The sequence below is a fragment of the Lepidochelys kempii genome, chromosome 4 (assembly GCF_965140265.1).
Source record: "Lepidochelys kempii isolate rLepKem1 chromosome 4, rLepKem1.hap2, whole genome shotgun sequence".
Classification (NCBI taxonomy): domain Eukaryota; kingdom Metazoa; phylum Chordata; order Testudines; family Cheloniidae; genus Lepidochelys; species Lepidochelys kempii.
Window position 1 is genome coordinate 50,773,359 of NC_133259.1, and position 22,482 is coordinate 50,795,840.

General features: G+C 42.2%; 1 protein-coding gene across 2 annotated transcripts in view; it reads right to left on the reverse strand.

The window, feature by feature from the left end:
* The window catches only part of MAML3 (mastermind like transcriptional coactivator 3), a 351,084-nt gene that overhangs the window by 137,423 nt on the left and 191,179 nt on the right, over window positions 1–22,482 (reverse strand). For both annotated transcript variants that reach the window (XM_073341166.1, XM_073341167.1), the window contains exon 2: window positions 918–2,402. In XM_073341166.1, the coding sequence (XP_073197267.1) occupies window positions 918–2,402 (1,485 nt within the window). The remainder of the gene's footprint in view (window positions 1–917; window positions 2,403–22,482) is intronic.

The window sequence follows — 22,482 nt, forward strand, 5'->3', positions numbered from 1 at the left end:
ACAGCAGTAGTTTTACTGAAGGTTTTTAGTGTGAATGAAGGGCTCTCAATCTGGCTGACCCATAATGTTACTTGGTCTTTCTATTGTTGGTATTTAACTCAATTATTTTAGATCCATCTGCTTGTGTATCCCCTAAACCTCAGAACACCAGCCCCACAGGGGTTTAAAGTGAGAAGGTAATGGAAACTCAGTCAAGCCAAGTAGGTAAAGCTTATCCCTAAGAGCTAAATCACTGGGCAAGCCACTGGAGAGGACTTTATGCATCTGGAAAACGAAAATACATTAAAAAGGGGCAATTGAGGATCACTTCGAAGTCACGCCATAAATAACCTCAGTTTGGGCATGATCCCATGAGGTGCTAAATACCTTCAACTGCTATTTACTCCCTCAAATAGGAGTTGAGGGCATTCAGCATCTTGAAGGCTCTTCCATTGCCAATTCATGCCACTTGGCCACATCCTTTCTAAATACTCTGCTTCAAGACGGCTTGAGCCTCCCTTTACTTGCCCACCATTGAGGGGAAAGTGACACTGCTAAACCTCCTCTTAAGATGTTAACATTCTAAAAATTAAACAATACAAGGGTACCGGATGCAAAGGTACAAAGTGTCCCATTACACAGAGGGTGTGACAAGCTCTCAGAGGAGATGAGACTTTAAAACTAATCTTCTCCATACCCTCCCTGCCAAGCCCTCATCAGCGGATACACAGACAGAGTATGTCTGCTCACAATAAAAGCATTAATTTGATGTCACACTGAAAACAAGAAGCTGCTGCAAAGAAACCCCTCCATTTAAAGAAAGAGAACATAGACATATGAGGAGCTGTGAACGCTGAAGCTTTGTGCTACTCTCTCCTTGCTTGTCTACAAAATGCTACACGTGCATTATTCAAAGTGTGTCCTGTATTCGTGCTTACCTGGCCAAGGGAAGGAAGTGTTGCATATGCAATTGGTTGATTCATCATTCCTTTCTGCTTCATAATAAGCATTCGTTTCTGTTCCTCACTCAGGTGTGTCATTTGAGCTTGCATCTGTGGCTGCTGGGACTGTTGCTGCTGTATGTATGGCATCATGGGGTTCTTGCTGGGATTGGCCACTGGTGGGGTCATTCTCTGACTCAATTCAGCATTAAAATGAGTCAGAGGTTTAGTGTTGCCATAAGTAAGCATATTGGGCTGCTTGCTTAAAGAGTTTGTACCCAAATTATTTGTCTGTTGATTGATCATATTCATGTGATTTTGAGGGAGGTAGTTATTCATTGTGGTCTTCTGTGGATTATTTGCCATAGGAGGCACTATAGGATTTTGGTTGTTAAAGGCTTGGGGATACATCATTGGACTATTTGGTTTGTCTGCACTGAAGGGTCCTCCATACGGACTAGATGGAGGTCCCACAGGTGACCAGCTTGATGCTTGATTTGGATGCTGCTGCTTCTGCTGCATGAGTTTAGCTCTTTGTTGCTGCTGTGCTGCCATTTGTTTGAGCTGTTCGGCTGGAGACAAGTCAGCACTGGGTATAGCCACAGGACCAGGCCCTGAACCCGCGACAGTCACTGCTGCTGGATTAATAAGATAACCATTTCCAGGTCGTGACTGAGTTTGACCTGGAGTATGGGCTTGGTTGGGAGTTTGGGGTGACTGAACAACACAGTTTGCTGGTGAGCTGGCAGGGATAGGAGCTGGTGGAGCACTGGATACAGAAGTTATACTAGAAGCTGTGGAGACATTTGAAAATGGAGGGCCTGACGAAGAAGGCCTCACCTGAGGAGACCCCATTGGTACGTGAGCAAATGGAGAATGAGATGGATCACTCTTAACGCTTGCACTTTCTTGAGTATCAGCGGTAGGCCTTGGAAATTCTGGTTCCTTCTTCTCTTCAAAGTCTTCATTGAACAAATCTTGTATGTCATCTTCTGGTACAGTGTTGGCCAGCTCATCTATTAACTCCTGCCACTCTTGATCATTCAGATTAATGTCTGAGAAAAGCTTGTTTTGATTCGAAAGGGATGTTTCAGAAGTGTCTATGCAGGTGGGGTCATCCAAAGGTTCTTGTTTTAGTTCCTTGTTTTGCAGGATGTTAAAACTGTCCTCAAGCTCACTGCAACCATTAACTGGGAGCTTTATCTCTGGAAGTCCACCATTTTTACCCAAGTCTTCCAGACCACTAGCATGAGTTCCACTCTTCTGCAGGGGTAAGGAAGGCTTCATGTCAAGCTGGTGAAGAGGAGAAACAGAAGGCAAAGGCAAGTTATTGGGCAAGCTATTGATTGTATCGATTCCTGGTACATCCTTCCGTATCCGCTTGCTGGTTGGAGAGAAACTACCATCACAGACACCATTCTGCTGCTCTCCATTGAGGGGTGAACGCGCTCCTTCCAGTTTCCTCTTTACTGTCTCTTGTAGCTTGAAGGAAGAAAAGAAAGAAAAAAATAAAAACCAAATAAGCCACTTACACAAATTTATCTTTCATACAACCATGTTATGAACTTTGCAACAGTAGCTTTCCCCCTTGCATCCTACAGATTTTAGAAATTCTGAATTGGAAAAGTCCTTGGTTTTCGCCTTATGCCTCAGAGGTCAGACAAATTGGAAAAGAGGGTTTGAAACAAACAAAGAAACCTGATCCTGAATATGAGGTGCAGAATCCCACCTATTGGTGCACTGCTGTTTAGTTTGCCGTTTGAGGGGTTTTACTATAAAGGTTAGGCTGCTATGTTAATCACTAAAAATAAAGAGACTGGCCAACATTTTCAAATGTGACTAGGGATTTTGGGTGCTTCCATTTTTGGGTGCCCAAAGTAGCGAGACACCTTAAAGTAGCTTCATTTTCAAAAAGTGCTAAGCATTTGCCCCCTGAAAATCAGACTCCTGTAAGCTAGCCTCAAGTTGGGCATCCAAAAACTGAGTCAAAAAAAAAATCACTAATCATTTCTGAAAATCTTTGTTTCTAGAAAATTATTTACAGTATAAATACTGCCATTCCAAACACACAAACTGTTTTCTTTGATGTTTTTAGACAAAACTTTTTAAACGAATCATTTGTCTAATCAGCACTTTGCTCTATTGTACTAGACAGAGATATATTGGAAGTTGGTCTTAAATATAGTAAAAAATATATGAACTTTAAAAAAAGAAAGATCGTTAGCACTTTATATGACATTGAACTGATTCAGATACTCAGAGATAAAAAAAATTATATAAAAAAAAGTTTGTACAGCACCGCTAGGTACTACCATAATATAAGTAATAAAGAACAAATAAAACCAATAAAATAGCAATATTCGCTTAACAAAATAAGTCCACAAAAGCAGCCAAATTAGCCTTGTACATAAAAAACTAACTCGTTAACAAGTATTTTAACTCAGATTGATATATTTATATTCCATCAATGCAACTAGCTACAATTCTACCCCATGCTACACCAAATGCTAAGTCTGTTGTTTAAGTGCCAGGCTAAAAAAGCAGCCCTCTTTGGCTTAAGCAAAAAGAACAGGGAGTGGACGAAGTGAAGAGGTCACAATTCCAGAGAACTTGTTCAGGACACATTTGCATCCTTGATAGTAAAACAATGGAAAACAAAATACTGAAGATTTTATCAATTTTTAACTATTTTACTTTTACTAAGATCATGGACATTCATCTCCCAGCCCTTCCCCACACTAGAGGTTCTCAACTTTTTTCTTCCCACAATTCCAAATTCAGACAATTTTTTTCTCCAGTGACTTCCCATCCCAGAGTCCTCTGTTGGTGGTGCTTGAAGGAAAGTTTGGTCACCTCAGCATATCAAAGAATTCCAGGGGTGGGGAGGGGGGGCTCGCCACACTCCCTCTTCCCTTGTCCTTCCTGCTGCTCAGAGGAGAAGTACTGCATTCATTTCTTCTCATATCCCTCTGGTTATCTGGAATGGGAAAGTGTGAGTTCCAATCTCCTTCCCTCCCCAAAAGTTCATCCTGGCTGTGGAAAAGTAAGTAACGTGCCACTGTCTCTTCTCCCTTTATAGAAAGATCCTGCTGACTCACTCTCCCTCTCCAGTCTGTGTACACTCTTCAGAACCATTTATTTACTGGGAGTAAAATTCTCAAGACAAGGCCTATGCATCACACAGTTCCAGTTAAGAGCTCCACATAGTGTGTTAATGGGACTTTAGCAGTGCCCAGACCTTGTGCTGGTCCTCTACACAGGAATAATGTCACCTTTATAATATGGAAAGGAAAGTCTATGAGTCCCCAAGCAAAACATCAGCTTCTTCTCCCCAGTCCCAGCTCCTGACTCCACTGAAATGTATTAGAGATTTTTAAAGGGACAGAGTGGGAAAGTGATTAATATGTTGCTAATTAACATAGAGGCTCTCTCTCCTAAGTAAGGGTCTGTTGACATATAGACATGGGAGTTTGTTGCCTGTTACCCAAGAAGAAAGAACAGTGTATAAATACCACAGTCCATGTCCTATGCCTTTTTACAACACATTTTACCAGAAAGCATGGGTGACATAATAAGGGAACGTATAATGCAACAGGCAGATTACACAATCATCCACTGTAATCTGTCAGCAGTACTAACATTTCCAACTGGCTAACCAGACAAACCTCTTTATAAATAAACAAGATAAAACATCAGCCAAAAGCCAACTCTAAGCTCATCGGGGTGAGTTCCACAGGATGGACTAGATTAGGGTCAATCACTCTGGTATTTTTCTTTTTGCACACGTCTGGGTTACTTTTGGTGCAGCTACCCCCAGCAGGAAGAATGGTCTGGAGTGTGTTCTGAGGTTCCCTAACTCCTTAATTCTGGGGTCACCATTCCTATAGTTTGACTCCTCCCCAACAGTCTCACTGCAGCTCTCTGTGAGCAAGCACCCTCCTCCAAAACTAGTGCCAACAGAAAATCAGGTCCCATAAGGAGGCTTTATAACAGAATAACCTCTAAAGTTTAAAGCTAGATGATCACCACCATGTGACATCAGAGCTCCAGGCAAAGAGTGAGTCCCCAGGCTGTTCTTGAACTGATGTCACTAGCGTGTGGCAGTGTGTTACTGCCATTGAGCTTGTTTGACTGATCTTTATATATCCTTAGTTCAGACCGCACAAACCAACAAAGGATAATATGGATGTGGTAATACTACCTCTTCTCAAGTACAAAAACAGTCATTTCCAAGTTTACCTCCTTCAGAACTTGAAAAGAAAGGTCATAATCTCTTTTGGCTCCAAGAGTTGGTCTTCAATAAAACAGCTGATAGAGTAACTTAAAATAAATACTAGAAGCTGCAAGAGTATCTGATATTATCAGGCCATTCACACATCACGCTCTGTACTCAGTTTCTACACATCTTCATTTCAGCTATTAAACATTCAGTTAACAAGTACCTCTCTGTCTCCCCTTTACCAGCCTCCCTCCCCTGCCAAAATCCCAACAAACAAGTGACCCTAACTTGCTGTGCCGATAAAAGAGCAATAGAGGACACTGGAGTAGTAAGCATTTCAAAGAGCTGGAAGTTGCTGTGCTCAAAGACCCACAAGAAAATTCTCCATGGGCCTTAGCACTGAGTGACTGCATGCTTAGTACTTGGGTCCATCTACAGTGTACGAACAACCTTGCTGGCAGACCTGCTCACTGTACTAATGGTCCTTGGAGAGAGTTTACTATATGGTTTGGTCCGGTAGAGTAGGCAGAACCCAGCTGTGTTTCAGCCATGTCCCTGCAGTATGCAACACCCTTAGGCAATGTGATTCAGGGGCAGGATTACAACACAGTTGGGTCTGATGTACATTTGCGAGATTGAAGTATGTTTTTAACAATGCAAAGGGACAACCCTGTTCTCACCAGGTTCCCCATCATACTTATTTCTGTTGTAGAGCTGGGCCCTTTGTTCCCCGAGAATAATCTTATAACAAACACCTGCATTAAGAATAGGGCTATTATACTTAGGGTTTGGGTTCCAACCCCGCCCCCGGAGATTAACTTGTCAAGTAGTCACTCAAGGTACCAAAAATATGTGGCTTAATAGAGGTGGACATGTGGTGCTGAACTGTACTCAGTCCTTTTAGAAAGACTGAAAGTGGTCACTTAAAACATGAGTTTGCTAATAAGGAGATCTATTTGCAGGTTTCACTATATCATTAAATGATTTATACTGAACCCATCATGTATTATATGGACATGTTTATGAAAACTAACACAAATTAGTGCTAAACGACCAGCAACAAATCGAACCCATTCCTGCCAATACCAACTCTTAAAAGATTTCCTAATGTTCCTAAACTTGGCTGTCTGACTATACACAAACACTTACTGACTTCAGCGGGAGTAAGAGCACGACCAGTATATGAATATTAATGACTACATTTATTTTTTATTGCAACAAAGAGCCACAAGGAAACCATTTTCCCCCACATGTCTAATGTGCAGAAAGCATGTACTGTTGCACATGAAAACAAGTGGACACTATTCTAAGTTTGCATCTAAAATTGTTTGATTTTTCCTAATGCAATTTCAGGATTTTGGGATATACACAAATTGCACAATCAAAAGACAAAAAAATAAAGACTTGAGTGGTTTCCTTTGTTTGCACTTTGAAATAGGGTGACCAAGATGTCCCATTTTATAGGGACAGTCCCGATTTTTGGGTCTTTTTCTTATATAGGCTCTTATTACCCCCCACCTCCTATCCCGATTTTGCTGTCTGGTCAACCTACTTTGAAATCACCTTAACAACAGTTACATTAGACAGAAACACCATATGAATGATGCACTCAAAGTGAATGTGCTGGTCATAAACTTTGAAGAGGGTAAAAGAGAAACCTGAGACTGCCTCAGCTGGGCTGGAGAGGAAATCTCTCTTCTCTTCTGGTATAAAACCAAAATATTCTCACAAGACCATTTTAGTGCAAAGGTTCATTTTCATGTCCTGACTGCGGAATGGTGAATGGCTGAGAAGTCTTGCATTGGCCATAGACTGGCAAAAACACCCTGCTTTTGTATAAAATTGCAGTATGTCCCCTTTCCCCTCTGAAAACAAAGCCTGAATAAGATATTCTATTATAAAACGCCTTCCATCTTCCTCAAAGAAACAATATGTTGCGTGGACATGCAATCTGCAGTTTGCATAAAGCGGTTATTTGCAGGAGCTTGGAGGTTTCTCTCTGAGAGCAAAAAATTCTTGATGCATAAAATAAAATAAAAACCTCTTCGTGCTGGTAGGACATTATTCTTATTAACAATACCTCACTGATGGGATTCCATTTCACAGCAGGTTTCTACCACAAAGCAGAAAAGCAGAAGGCTTGGTGATGCAGGACTCAGAATTATTTATATGTCATTAGAGGAACTTTGTGGAACAGGAAAAGGTCAAACTTAGTGGGCTGGTTTCTAGAGTGCGACTCTAAAGGGTGTGAGTGTGTGCTCACAAACACGCACAAATGCATGCACACGCTCTAACGGCCTAATCTAACCAGTCTTGAAATTTTCAACAGGGCTGCAGCAGGCACAGCACAACGTATCCAAAACACAAACAACAGGCCACTTGAGGCTGTCGGCAGAGCTTTCATCTGCTGGGAGAAGCTGCTCTGCTTCATCCCACCAGCAGCAATTCATTTTTCAAAAGAAATTAGACCAAGGTGCTGTTGTTATAGCAACAGTCAGAGCCACTTATACCGCCCCATCCCCCCAATCTCACTCTGACTTCAGTGGGCAGCTATTTCAATTATGTATGGGGAGTGACCAGGACGGCTGCTGTTTAGTCCTTTTATTGCTCTTCCAAAAAAAGCTCAGAGACTAAATTCTCTTTCTGTTTCCTATCTGGCTGTAAAAGTCAAACACACTTCAGAGTGTTTAACACAGTTCCCCTTATGCTTGATGGTCAGATGATCAGTGAGGCCATAGACAAGACGGCTCCAGTTGCTATTACAGATGTTTTCATCTACCAGCTACATAATGGTCATGTTGCCACTGACTTTTTCTGTTGTTAACCCAGCTCTGACCATTTCAATCCCTATGTTACAAGGCATGAATGACAACTATGGCAACTACTGTGTGCATATCCAGAAGTTCTGCTGGATGCAGTAGGATGAGGCTCTGTTCTGTAGCTGTCCTTTGTTCTCAGAGGAAAAATAAACAAACACTCAAACCCCAAAGTAAAGCTTGCAGGTGGAAGAGGTGCATCTAAACAGAACACAGCTTAATATTCCCTTTAGAGCACTCTCATGACTCAAGCTTTTACAAATATATATATATATATATATATATATATAAATTGATCTTTTCCATCCCCCCTTCCCATCTCAGATGAGCTGAACTGTGTCCATCTGCCCTCAAGTCTGAAGCAATGACTAAATTCTGACCTTCCCTGCAAAGGGAGTCCTACTTCCCCTCTCATCTGTTTGGCTGTCCCACCATCTCTCTTTCCATGTTTTTCTGCGCTTGCCCCACCTTTCCTCTCTCACCATCTCTGCAGTTGCAGCATGCTGCCTCCCTAGCTGGGGCGAGGTGAACATGACTTTCCCGTGAGATCGCCGGTAGCTACGCCCAAGCATGAGCCTGATTCAGTCACCTCCACTCTGTATCTCTGTCTCAAGAGTGAGAGTCCTGAGTCTATAACCTCCATTGCTGCACCCAGATGCTATGGATAGCTCATTAAAACATCACAGCTGGTAAAGGTCCCTTGCCCTGGAGTGACATTGAGTAATTTTATTTGATATGACTGACTCCCAGGCAAAGGTGTAATAGTCCTCGTTGTGTCCTTTGATGATCAAGATGGCATAAGCATTCTTCTCTTTTGTTTTATTTGACCATTTGTGTGTTATGAGTTCAGCTTTAGCTTGTGAATGGACTTCTCATTCCTTCCACATTCCCTCTACTACACATGCAGTGATGGCTATTAAAGAAAGTCAACAGTTACAACATGCTGGTGTTTGAGAAAGAGCAGTATTGCTCTGTGTGGAATACAGAATATGAAATAAACTGCTGTATCTCAGATTCGGGGTGTGTGTGTGTGTGTGTTCGCTTTTGACTAGCAATGGCTGCAGGTGCAATGGGGGCGGGGGGGAAAATGTGGAAGGAATGAGATAGCCTTCCACAGATTAAGGCTAAACTCTTTACAGAAAAATGGTTTAGCAAAGCAGAAGTGCATTACATAAGGCCACTTCTAACTAATTAAGATATTTATCACCTCCAACCCCTCCCCAAACTATTTATATTTTTCTTTCTCCAGCCTTTTGAAGGCGATGCTCCCAAGGCTGAGAGATCATCACTTGAATCCTGCTGTAGCCAAATGATTTTGGATTGCAATTGCACATAGAAAGCACGTCATGCTCTTCCATCTTGGGCCTTGTGAAAAGAAGAGAGATTTAAAAATCCACTTTGTGAAACCTGTTTTAAGTCAGTATCTCCAATGGTCCACAGAGACACTACCCCATTGAGCTTTGCGGGTTCTTACAGAAACTTTGCTTCCAGTGACTAGACGTCACACCTGTGTGTTTGATCAATCCTGCTGAGTTGTGCAGCAGTGCAGGGCAGTAAAGACTCCAGCAGAAGTAAACCAGGCAAATAATGTGACTATCAGAGGACTCGGATGATAGCAAGGATTCTAGTCCGAGGTAAGGTGGCAAGGGCAAGGTGTAAGGTGTCTTATTAGGAAGAAGGAAGAGCAGGAGAGAGGATAGAGACACGGTTTCTGTGGGTGTGGAAGAAGAAAAGGACAGAATACTGTAGATAAGTCTACTCATCCCTAGCCCCTGGCTCCACCAGTTCAGAGTTAAGATACATTGGAAGGGCAGCGTAGAGAAGTTTGTTCTAGCACAGCCCATGCTGTGGATAATAAATAAAGGTCTTCAGCATCCAGGGCTTGCACTCCAACAACTTTTATGTAAATATTAATTTTATTACAATAAATGGACAAACATTCATTTTAAACAATATTCTTCATATTCTTTTTAACCACAGAATGTACCTGTCTTTTACATATCAATACAGTAAAGAGTGCACAGTTAGTGAGCTAGACAGACAGATAGGCAGGAGTAAGTGCATTAAAAATACACCAAATATGATGCTCAAATTGTTTGTGTATATAACATGCACACAAATTTCATGGCCAACGCTGAATTACAGGTGCATACATCTTACCTAACAACCTTGATTTTTCCTGCAAACATTTTCATTACATGCTTCTATTTATCTCCCTCTTTATTTAACATGCAGATACAAAGCAAATGTGAATATAAATACACTAAAGGATACGTTTCTGAGGAGACTCAGAATGCAGTGTCCCTTGGGCATATGTTGAGCAAAAATGGGCAACAGAAGTGCAATCAATTTTCTTAGTCCTAAATTAGCCGCATGTCAAATTGGTCCTCATCATTTCATGGATGAAATTTTTTTTATAATTCTCACATAGCCTTCACCACTTTCTGACTGAGTCTACAGTGCTTCCTTTCTCTTTAGGTCCATTCAGTTTTATCCTTAGCCCAAATAGCTAAATACTAGTAAAGCGGCAACCTAGCTACTGCTGCTGCGACTGTACATTTCAGATTGTGCAGAAGTCTTAATCAAGGTGCTGAGTGCATGAGGGTTAAACCATTTAGACAGCAGTGGCTATTCTTTTCACACAGAAAACAGCTGAGTTACACTCTTCCTACAACTGTCCTTAGAGACAGCAGGAGTTACACTGTCAAAGCATGGAATGAGGATTTAGCCATGAAACCTCTATTGACTTGTATGGGAGCTGTGCAGCTAAACCTTTAGCCTTTGAAAAGGTACCCTAGTCTGTTTTGTATTTGAACAGCAAATAAACTAGAGATAAAAAAGAAGTCATACAGGATTACTAAAGTTTATCTCCTGAAGAACCTCCTGTTAGCTGGAGCACAAATTCAACAAAGAGGTTCCCATTTACCTAAATGATTATTTCACCAATAAGAAAAGAGCTAAGTAAAACAGTACTAGATATACTCAGAGGTTATGATTTCTTTCCCATATTAGATTTACACTAGGGAATTTCATGGTCTTCAGTAGAGTTACTCCTTCTGTGTATGAGAGATGAGAAACAGCCCAGTTGGTGTGACTTTGTCCCAACTTATTAGAGGATAAGCAAAAATCTAATAACCTAGTGAAGGGAGCGGGAGCCATCCTGATACTGTGGTGCAGGATGGCTCAGAGGGTGCTGGAAGGAAGGACCAGCATGTTCTCCCCACAGCAACTGCTTCCCAAGGCAGAATTTGCAGAAGGGGCGAGAGAGCTAACACTGCCCACGCCTTCTCAAACTGGCAACAGAACATGCTCCCTACCTACTGCTGTAGAGAGCAACAGGCTACAATCCTGCCTTACTGCTGCTGCATCAGTGTGTTGGGTGTGAGAAGAGGCTCCTTGTGCATCTGCATAAAACAAGGCAGGATTTCGGATTGTAGCTCCTCGGGGCAGACAATTTATCTTCTTATGTGTATGCTAATTCCAATGCACATCTATGGTGCAATCTAAATGAATAATACAATCATTAATAACATACTCTGTTAAAATTCACTGATGAGAGAGAGAAGAGTGCAGCCAAAGCTGGATTGGCACAAGAGGCACCCCATGCCAGCACTTCTCTGGTCACTCCATCAGTTCTTGCAAACTATACAGTTTCATTTAAAAATATTAAGTTTCCAGGCCATATGGTTTTGAAAAAAACCTTTCAAATGTGAACCAATTCAGCACTGTATGACAATCTTCAGACAACCGGAAAAAAATAGTTCTAAGAATGGTGTCAACTGCTCCCATTCAACAAGTGGGAGTGCTAACTCTGAAACCTAATGATGATCACTTAAATGGTTACTTATTTTTGTGGCTGCTAGTTTTAGTAGAACCAGCCAGCTACTCTGGAATTCTATAGAGTGAGGCACAACCATTCACCCTGCCGCCCCCCCCAACCCTACCCCACTCTGTAACAATTCAGCCCCTGGGATAAGTGCAAGATCATGCTTTTAAGAATCTGTTCAGCAAAATCAAAGAAAGGAGAAGTTGAAAAAAAAAAGAAGTGTCAGACAATCAAAATCAAACACTAATGTAGGTTCAAGCCAGTATTTCATTGGTGGTATACAGTATGACATCAGTGAGAAACCATCACTGGAGTGCAGAATAAGAAAGAAAAAAAATGTTTTCCTGATCTCTAATGGAGTACCAGCAGTTTTCAAAGCCCTGATTTTTATTATGGCACAAAGCAGTGTGTTTTAGGGGAACAAAAGAAAGAACAAAGATCTGAACGGTCCATGCCACTGAATGCAGCTTAAACTACACGACAACTTGCATTTTAAAAAACCCCTCCTCTTGGTCACTACTTTTAACAACAAAAATAATTATTAAAAAAATCAAACGTGAAATTCTAAAAAATGAAAAAAGGCACTTGGAAATGTTCAGAATGCATCTAGATCTCTTTTTTCTTTCCTCCACACTCGTTCCTGGTCACGGCAGTCAGCCCAAAGGAGATTGACTGAATGGCTAGCAGGCTGGTGGTGTTAGAGAGCTGACCCCCAGTTAAGCATATACAAGCCTCCCTCTTGCTGCAAGTGCGGGAGGGAGGGTAACAAGTTGGCTCACAGTTCTGGGCACCCCAAGAACCCACACACCTTGGAAACAAAACACTCTCAAATAGAATAATTCAATCTAAAATGTCTCCTGTCCTTTGCCCTGTAAATGCACGACATGCTCAGACTAGTTTTTTAACATTTACCTGTTAGTGATGGAGAAACTCCTATGTATTTTTCACACATGCAAGCATGCATAGCTGCTGCCTGTTACAGTCACATAGGCTTTCATCTCAGAGATCCATGTGTACTAAGCATATGTTACTGGCTAATAGAAATTAAATTTAGCTTTCAAGTCCCATGCACCACTGAGAGCTTGTTGCCTTTTAACAATGTTGAATAAACACATGAAGAACAAAAGAGCGTTTTCTATTGTTAGATGCTCTCGGTAAACAAGATCTAAGGCTGAGTCACTGAGAGCTCCACAGTTCTTTATTAAACCCCTTAAAGGCATGAAGCACAAGATACCAGTTTGCTTAAGACTCTGGAACTACACAACAAACCAGCTGTGCATTCACAGAATGTCTTCCAATGATCTCATTTTCTTCCTTAAAACACAGTCATTCCCACCTTTTCCTCTTGCAGCAATACCAATGATCCAGCTAGCACTGACCTGCTTTTAATTTGTTAATCTGTAAACAAAATGCTCCAGGGCTAGAACCAAAATTATTGGGACTTGATCTTGGGGGAAAACAGGGTGTATGTGTGAGAGCAGGAGAACTGAAGTGCAGAGGGGTTAAGTACCTTGCCCAAGGGCACATATCAAATAAATGGCAGAGCCAAGAATAAAACCCTAGGCTCCCACTCCTGTCCCCAATCCATAGGAGCACAGTACCATATTTCTCTGCCCTCTCTGCTCCTATTAGGAAGAGAGAAATAATTTGTAAAAAAGACAAAGATCCCAGGAGCTCTTGAATGTGCCATGAGCCACCTAGTGGAGACAGAGAAAGATGGAGAAGAATGTAGAAGGGCGGAGCCTTTCATATCAGTCTTCCAGGGATTGACAACTCTAGCTGCCTTCCTTCATTGCTTTAGGGGCCAATTCATATGTTCAAGCAGAGGACATTTGAATTTAATAAGGGTTTCCTTCTTCACAGCATTGAAGTCGGTCAATCATGTGGGGGCCAAACTCTGTTGAGGATCTTCCCTACACTGCTTTTTCACTGACTTCATCATTCAGAGTTTTGCCTCAATTATAACAACACACGCAGTTAGTTATTCTTATTTTCCTGCAGGGCCAAACAACGGAAGACAGATTATGAGGTACCAAATCCTTGTTTAATTACCTAGATTGTAAATTCCTGTTGGATTATTTAGATGAGAAACACTTTGGGGCGGGGACTGCATGTCCTTTTTGTCTATAAAGTGCTTTGCATTCACTGGATGCTAGATAAATAATAATCAGCTTTGCTAATTAGCAAACATGGTTAGGTAAATGAGGGAAAATCATATGAAAAGCATCTGGTATTATGTATAAATCTGCTATGTGAAAAAGTTTCCTGCTATATGAAAGTTCCTCTTAAAAAGAAATTATATGGATGACATCAGGTTGGGATTTTTCCTCATGCTGTTTAGCAGATGTATTTTTCCTTCCTTTTTCTGGACCTTCTCAAACTGTCACATGAAAAAAATGCTGATTATCAGGATACTTCAAAATAAAGTGAAAGGGCTGACATAGCAGTCCCAAAAATCCAAGAGTTGCATTTTGCAATGCAAGGTGGCAGATGCAGATTTGATTCACAGTCCTGCAGTTTCTTGGTCTCCAGACTAGCAGGGATTAGGGATGCTGGGGAAGCCAGGTACTCAGCCGAGGGTGGGGAGGGGAGGAGTTCCTTGCTCTGCTGAGCAACAAGTCCTTCCTGGATGATTAACCTGACAAATTTAGTCGGGGATTGGTCCTACTTTGAGCAGGGGATTGGACTAGATGACCTCCTGAGGTCCCTTCCAACCCTGATATTCTATGAAATTCTAAATCCAGTCGCCTTCAGCCAAAAAGTCCATGGCCACAACATGGGGCCTTAAGGAAAGGGGTGCAAAGCAGAGGAAAAACAGAGGACTCCTTTGGGTGCCATTAATAAAGTCAGTCTTATTCGCCTCACCCTAATGAGAAGAACCCAGGACATTTTGAGTTAGAGCAGAAATTCTTTCCTTGAAGTGCTCCTTATGTGTCTGTATATTACAGTACCCATTGTTCTGAGATTTCCCCTGTAATACAGGGTTTGGAAATTTTACCAGACACCTACATACCAGAGGCCTAGGACGACTCGCAAGAGGCTGGGAAGATAGCTGGGAGGGGACCTCACCAGGGAAGCTGAGGGGCAATGCCCTGGTGAAGCGTCCAGCAGAACACCAACCTGTTGGAATTCTACCTATCACGGGCGCTGACTGGAGCACTCACGGGGAAAAAATGGTGGGTGCGCAGCCTCCCATCAGCTGCCCCCATCCCCTCCCGCCCACCAGCGGGCCCTACCGAGCAGCGCTTCCCCCTCCCTCCCAGTGCCTCTTGCTTGACGTAATCAGCTGTTTTACCATATGCAGGAGACTCGGGGGGGGGGGGGGGAGCAGGAGGGACGGTGCGTGCTCAGGGGGGTAGAGTAGGGTGGGAAGGAGGGGCCTTGGGGGAAGGGCTGGAGTGTGGGTGGGGCCTGGGGCAGAGCCGGGGGTCGAGCACCCCCCAGCACATTGGAAAATCGGCATCTGTGCCACCTATTTTTGCATTTTCCAGCGAAAGCCAATGGCAGTTGATGCCTACCTTTTTTAGATGCTTTTGAAAACCCCACCATTAATTCTGCAGGAAATTGTGTCCTAGGTGCTCCCAAAGTTCCAAGTCGCCACTAGTGAGAGGATTTTGCATGATTTTCCCTTATGCCTGGTACAAGCTAAGGACAGAATTTCCTGTAGAAACTTAACATTTCCTGACTTTACTTATTTTCATCCTCTCCCTCAACATTCTAATTTAAAAAAAAATTCTTACCAAAAATAATGAGCGAAAATGAAAAACTCCTCTCTAGATGCATAATGGCTGGACATATACATATTGTCTTTCTGGAGCTTCTGTTGGCTGCTGTACACAGGGTCAGATTAATTAAAGAACCAACTGGTTTATGACCAGGAGCCCTAGAGCTGTAGGCCCTGGCCTTTCAGAACACCTTTATAAAAGTACTCTAGTATTCTACAGGAAAGGTCCCAAGCATGCTGTGTCATGACTGGAAGATGCAGTGTTTGGGACCATTCCTGCAGGATTCTGCATAGCATGGGCTAAAATTATAAAATGGAAAAAAATACTGAAAAATGTCCCTTTTTGAAAACCACTTTTGCCAAAAATAATTTCAAAATTTTTTGTATTGTTCTGGTTTTTTTTATTTAAAAATACCCCCCAATTAAAAGTGTTCTAGCTTTGATGATTTTAGTGTTTGGTTTTCCCCTTTCCTCCACCTTTCGCCCTATTTTTCAGTCAAAGGGGGGAAAAAGGAAAAAATGCGAGAAAGAAACCAAAAAAACTGAAAAGATGAAAATTTCCCAAACCAAAATTTTTTAAGAATAATTATCTCAAATGCATGAAAAACCATTTTTCGCTGGGTTTTTGTGTGTGTGGAAATTGTTAAACCATTTTTGATGTGATCTAATTCTGAAGTTTTTTTAAGCCAGGGTATAATTTAATGGAGTAGTAGTTTACTGGACACCAAATGCTTATTTTACATGTTGGACGTTGTGAATACAAGACATCCTTTCTTTTTCTAGAGCAAAAGTTAAGAAAAGAATGGTAAAAATGAATCTTATTAATGAGGGGAAATGAACAGAATGTTAATAAAAATACTACCTCAGCGGAATTTGAACTCCATCCCTTGGAAAGATTAGTTTGGCCACTGGAGGGCTCCATTATTGTTCCATGAAAGTAACAGACAGATACTGGGAAGATTGAAAACATTAAAAACTGGAATGTCTGACCTATAAAGTTCAAACATAATGTTCAGTCTGAACGAAGATCTATGGGCACACAAATATCTAACCCAAATATTTAATGAAAATCAGAACTAATTTACCTGTTTGGTTCATATGGCACAAAAGAAGTTAAAGGAGAATACTTTTCTTATAGTTTGGCTATCAATGAAGCGTAACTATTAAAATGATGCTTGTATGTGGTATTAGAGTGATTAGGTCTGTGCAAAAAAAAATAAAATTTCATCATTGTAATTTCAGGGAAACAGGACCAGTAGGGTATATAGAATGTAGCACTTTTTCTAGCATTATTGTGGCTAAGTCTTCTCAATAAAAGTTGGCACGTGCAAAAAACAAAAACTGTAATAACAGTGAGCACAGGGAGGAGACCTTGTTCTAGAAGTGCCCCAACATTTTTGTTAAACAGTCATTGTGAGCCATAGCTGTTTTCTAAAGGGTGTAACTTGGGCACGTATAGTCACTTAAAGGGTAAAATCCTGGCCCCACCTGAGTTTTGTTATTGACCTAATTCGAGCCAGGATTTCACCCAAAGAATTAATACAATCGTCAGTATAGGCCCTAATGTGTTACCAGTTAATGGACTACAAAAATTCCAGTTTAAAATTAAATGAAAGCATTTTCAAGTTACAAGAAAATTTAAGTCAAACCTCACTCACATCTATGGCTTCTTGTGTGCTCATGTAAGTTCAGAATTTCTCAGTCTATTTTTTCCCCGTCAGGTTTTGTCGGGGGGGAGGGGGAGGGGGGGGGAAATTAAACCTGAGATCCTGAATGCTAAATTTCACAGAGCCAGATTTTTGCAGCTGAGTTAAGCACTCCTGAAAATAAAGAAAAGGAGTACTTGTGGCACCTTAGAGACAAACAAATTTATTTGAGCCTAAGCTTCCGTGAGCTACAGCTCACTTCATTGGATCCATCATGAGCTGTAGCTCACGAAAGCTTACGCTCAAATAAATTTGTTAGTGTCTAGGGTGCCACAAGTACTCCTTTTCTTTTTGCGGATACAGACTAACACGGCTGCTACTCTGAAACCTGAAAATAAAGGAGGTTTATCAGAAATAGTGAAAGATGCTAGTGGGTATTGCTATGATAAACCCAATAGGGCACTGTTCTTGTTTGATGAAGTGTACTGTACTGTATTAGGCTGATATACCAAACATCATAGGTTTTTTTGGCTTCTTGCCTGCACAAATGATTTCTTTTGGTGCTTAAAACACCGCCCTGGTCCTTTCAATGCAAAGGGAGAAAGAAAAAAAGAGCTTGTGTTGCTTAAAACATGCCTGCTGCGTTTCTGTAGCCCTTCCTCTGGCACAGCACATGTTAATGCTGATCTGCTGGGAGATTGCAATTCTAACATAATGAGATATTAATGAGCTTTGCACATGTCCCTAGCCGCAACAGTTCCCCCCTCCACCTTCCACAAACCTAAGGAGAATCTCTGCTTGTTTTCCTGACGCTGCAATTGTGCCTCTCCCTCCCCACAGCAAGCACTACTGCACCATTCACCTTAAGCTGCCAGCACTAAAGAGCACCAAATGGGCTGGCACAGTCTTGTTTCCTGGCCTAATGGATGCTTGTTTAAACACTGGAGCTGTTTGCATTGCTGTGGCTCACTGCATGTTAAACACAGTCCTCTGAAACCCTACGCGAATCCAATAAAGGTATCAGCAGTTCAGCGTGGGGAGGCAATTACTATAAGGTCCCAAGTGTGCCTTCTAAGCTCTAGGAAGGAAAATTTGATCGAACAACTAAAAGGAAAATCTGATTCGGCTCAGTATCACGTGGAGGACACAAGGCTTAACTAGAGCCTGGCCTATGGAGGGCAGGAGGAAATCAATGGACGAGCTAGCAAGAGCAACTGCACATTGTTAAGAGGGCTTTAAGCTGGCCTGTTAACAATGCTGGCTGCTGCATTTACCAAGCGTTATTTTAAGAGGTGCCTTTAAAAAAAAAATTATATACTGCCAATTTTTTTTCTTCATCAGTCCTTGAAACAATCCTCTTCTGGGAAGGGTCCCTTCCCTGTGCAGAATCATTGTCATATCAAAGGGGAAGAGAGAAACACAGAAGGGACAGAAATGACAGAGGGCTTGCAGAAACCAAAAAAGGCCTGCCCTTCAGAGAGCATGAAAAGCTAAATCTCAGACTAATGATAGTCAATATTTCAGTGGATCAGCTCTCTATCTGGGCGAGGGCAGGAAATCAAGAGATGCAGAAACTGCATTTCAATTCATTTTATACACTGAAACAAAGGTTTTCTAAAATGTCCCACTTCCTCTGCTTTAAAGTGAGGGACAAAGGGGTGGTGGTGGTGATGGTGGGGTCTCCTTCATTATCTAACAGCTTTAAACTGGGCTTCACTCACAGGGCAGCATTGCAACTTATGTGGAAAGTTTTCTAAGCACTTGCTGTGGCCACATTCGCTAACAAGAATCTAGGACTATAGGATTTGCCACACCAGATCAGACCAATGATCCATCAAGTCTGGCATCCTGCCTACAGCAGAGGCCCACACCTGCCACTGTAGAGGAAGCTGATACTCCCCTCCAGCCCCCATATTGCAACTGACTGATCATACAGAGCTGCAAATTAGGGGAAATATCCCCTCTGGAAGCTGCAATGATCGGCTTATGCCTTGAACTTGCTGAACCCAGTTCATTTTAATGACTGACATGGCAGACAGGGCAAGAGAAAGAAACTGTCTGCATATGATGCTATCTGCCATCAACAGTGGCCAGTGGCAGTAGTTGGCTAATGGGCTTAAGGATCAAGCTGTCCCTTAAAAGCATCTTTGGCAGCGTTCTCCTGGGTCAGAAATCCAATGTGATTCTAAGAATTGCTGGCTGAAAGGTAGAGGATTCTGCCAGTTAACTGGAGGATAAATTACTGGAGGATAAATGTCTTGTTGAACTGCAGTCAGCCCCATCTAAAGACACTGCTGTCCTCAAAACAGAAGGGGGAAATGAGCATTTTGTTGTTTAAAAACATGGGGTTTGTTTATTTGTTTTCAATGGGCTTGCGGGAGACTGGGAGGAAAAGACTGTTGGGAAATCCCAAAACTTCACCTTGGGGACCTGGAATTACCCTGTGACTCCATTTTCTCCTGGGATTCAGAATTCAGAGTAGGCGGGGGTCTGTGTGTGCGCAGTGGGGGCGGTCTCAGTACACTGAGTTGAAAATTTTGTCAATAGATTTTTTTTTCCAAACAAACATTTCCCCCCCCGCCAAAAATTTTTTTTGACAGGAAAACATCAATTTCTTGTTTCCAATTGAAAAAACGACAATGCAAAAGCCTCTCCTGTTTGATTTTTTGATAATCACTGAACACCAATTTTAAACAAGCCAACATTTTGATGAACAAGAAACTATTTTTGTTTTTGTTGAAATTTGCTGAAGGGGGGAGGGAATTCCTTTCTTGATCACCTGTAGATATGAAGCTGTGATCTTGTAACTTCCAGTAGACTGAATTTCCCATTTAAAGCACCTCTCAACAGGGATTGTTACTGATAGGTCAGAGCAAGCCCCTATAAAAGAGCAGTGTCCTCCTCAGTCCTTCGGTTAGACCCATGCAACAACCAGATGAGAGAAACAGACTGCATTCACAGGACTGGAACCCACTCACTTCAATGAGGCTGTTGTGATATCAAGCACTCTCTGCCTCTTGGAGCTAAGGATATCACTTCTATTAAGGCTTGAAAAACCCATTCATTTACCCAGCAATGACACGTGGGGTGATTTCCTGGTAAGGCTGGGGAAAGAGGTGGCTGCTGAAATCATCGGCTTCTGCAGAATCTAACCTTAAAAAAAAGTTTCTAGCCCTGAGGATCGCATAGATAATCTTCCAAAGGTTACTCATGCCAGTACTGTCTCTCTGAGTCTGCAGACATGTGTCGCTCCTGTGGGCCCCAAGCAGCAACACAGTGAAATCAACCAGATTCATTAATGATCATTGGATCCCTGTGGGCAGCAGCAAAACTGACAAGAACCATGCCAATTTTACATTTCTGCTGTTACTTGGGGAAGCGCCAACCAGCAGCAGAGGCAGATTTCCTACTTGCTCTCTTTCAGCAACAATAGGAAGTCAAAAGCTGATACAAAGGATGGAGCCCCTAAGAAGGGTCCAGACACAACATTCCTGTAAAAATCCATGCATTCATTCCCATCAATGTATTGGTCCATCTATGCAACCAATTAGGATTAGAACCTCTTTTTTTTTTTTAATTAAAAATTGGATATTACAGAAATTGATGATTTAGCTGTCCTCCTTCAAGCACTCCAAAGTAAATGTTCCCATTTTCTGTTCCACTGGCAGGCAGGCAAGCAAGCCAATGTTTTCAAGCCCAAATGGAAGTGATGTCCTCAATTCAGATAAGGAAGAGGAGCTATATGATGGTGGGGAACTAGATTTCTCACCAGTGCAGTGCCTTTGGACATCACTAGTGCACCTCTCCGTTTCCATATTCCCTCACCCCAACTAATAGATATACTTGTATGATTAATATACATCTAGAAAATTTTCAAGCTCTCACTTCCCCACCAGTTGATTATCTACTAAATAAAGCCTCCTTCTTCATGAGAAAATCCATGTTAATTGGCACAGTCCTAGTATCACAATACCTTATTTTACACAGTGCCATTAAAGCTGCAGGATCCTAAAGCCCCTCTACAAGCCATATATATCAAAATCACTTCATCTGCCACTAGAATGCAATCACTTCTGGTGGGGAACACTGCAGTTATTTAACAGCAATATCACATGACAGTTTAGGACAGGAAGTGAAGAATATCATATCCTATTGAAATCCGAGGAGAATTTAGGAAGTAGGGTATAATAATTCACTAAGTCTCAAAAACAGACATTTGAGAAAAAACTGCAAATTATTAAAAAAAAAAACCGAAGTATTTCACTGTTTGATTTACAAATGCCATTTCTACCTCAGAGGAGCCTGGTGTTTCCCATCCTTGAGATCTGGCTGAAGGAGATAGGCAAAAAACACATTAAGATTTAAAGCAGCAAGGCATATAGTTCCTCTTTCTTGTCGTCTCTGAGGCCTGGTCTACACCAGGAGTTGAGGTTGAATTTAGCACCATTAAATCGATTTAACCCTGCACCAGTCCACACGACAAAGCCCTTTTTTTCGACTTAAAGGACTCTTAAAATCGATATCCTTACTCCATCCCCGACAAGGGGATTAGCGCTGAAATCAGCCTTACTGGGTCAAATTTGGGGTAGTGTGGACACAATTCGGTGGTATTGGCCTCTGGGAGCTATCCCAGAGTACTCCATTGTGACCGTTCTGGACAGCACTCTCAACTCAGATGCACTGGCCAGGTACACAGGAAAAGGCCCGAGAACTTTTGAATTTCATTTCCTGTTTGGCCAGCGTGGCAAGCTGCAGGTGAGTGCTCATCAGCAGAGGTGACCATGATGGAGTCCCAGAATCGCAAAAGAGCTCCAGCATGGACCGAACGGGAGGTACGGGATCTGATCGCTGTATGGGGAGAGGAATCCGTGCTATCAAAACTCCATTCCAGTTTTCGAAATGCAAAAACACTTGTAAAAATCTCCAAGGGCATGAAGGACAGAGGCAAAAACAGGGACCTGAAGCAGTGCCGCGTGAAATTTAAGGAGCTGAGACAAGCCTACCAGAAAACCAGAGAGGCAAACGGACTCTCCGGGTCAGAGCCCCAAACATGCAGCTTCTATGATGAGCTGCATGCCATTTTAGGGGGTTCACCCACCACTACCCCAACCCTGTGCTTTGACTCCGTCAATGGAGTGGGACGCAACATGGAAGCAGGTTTTGGGGACGAGGAACATGATGAGGAGGAGGTTGAAGATAGCTCACAGCAAGCAAGCAGAGGAACCGGTTTTCCCGACAGCCAGGAACTGTTTCTCACCCTGGACCTGGAGCCAGTACCCCCCAACCCACCCAAGGCTGCCTCCCGGACCCACCAGGTGGAGAAGGGACCTC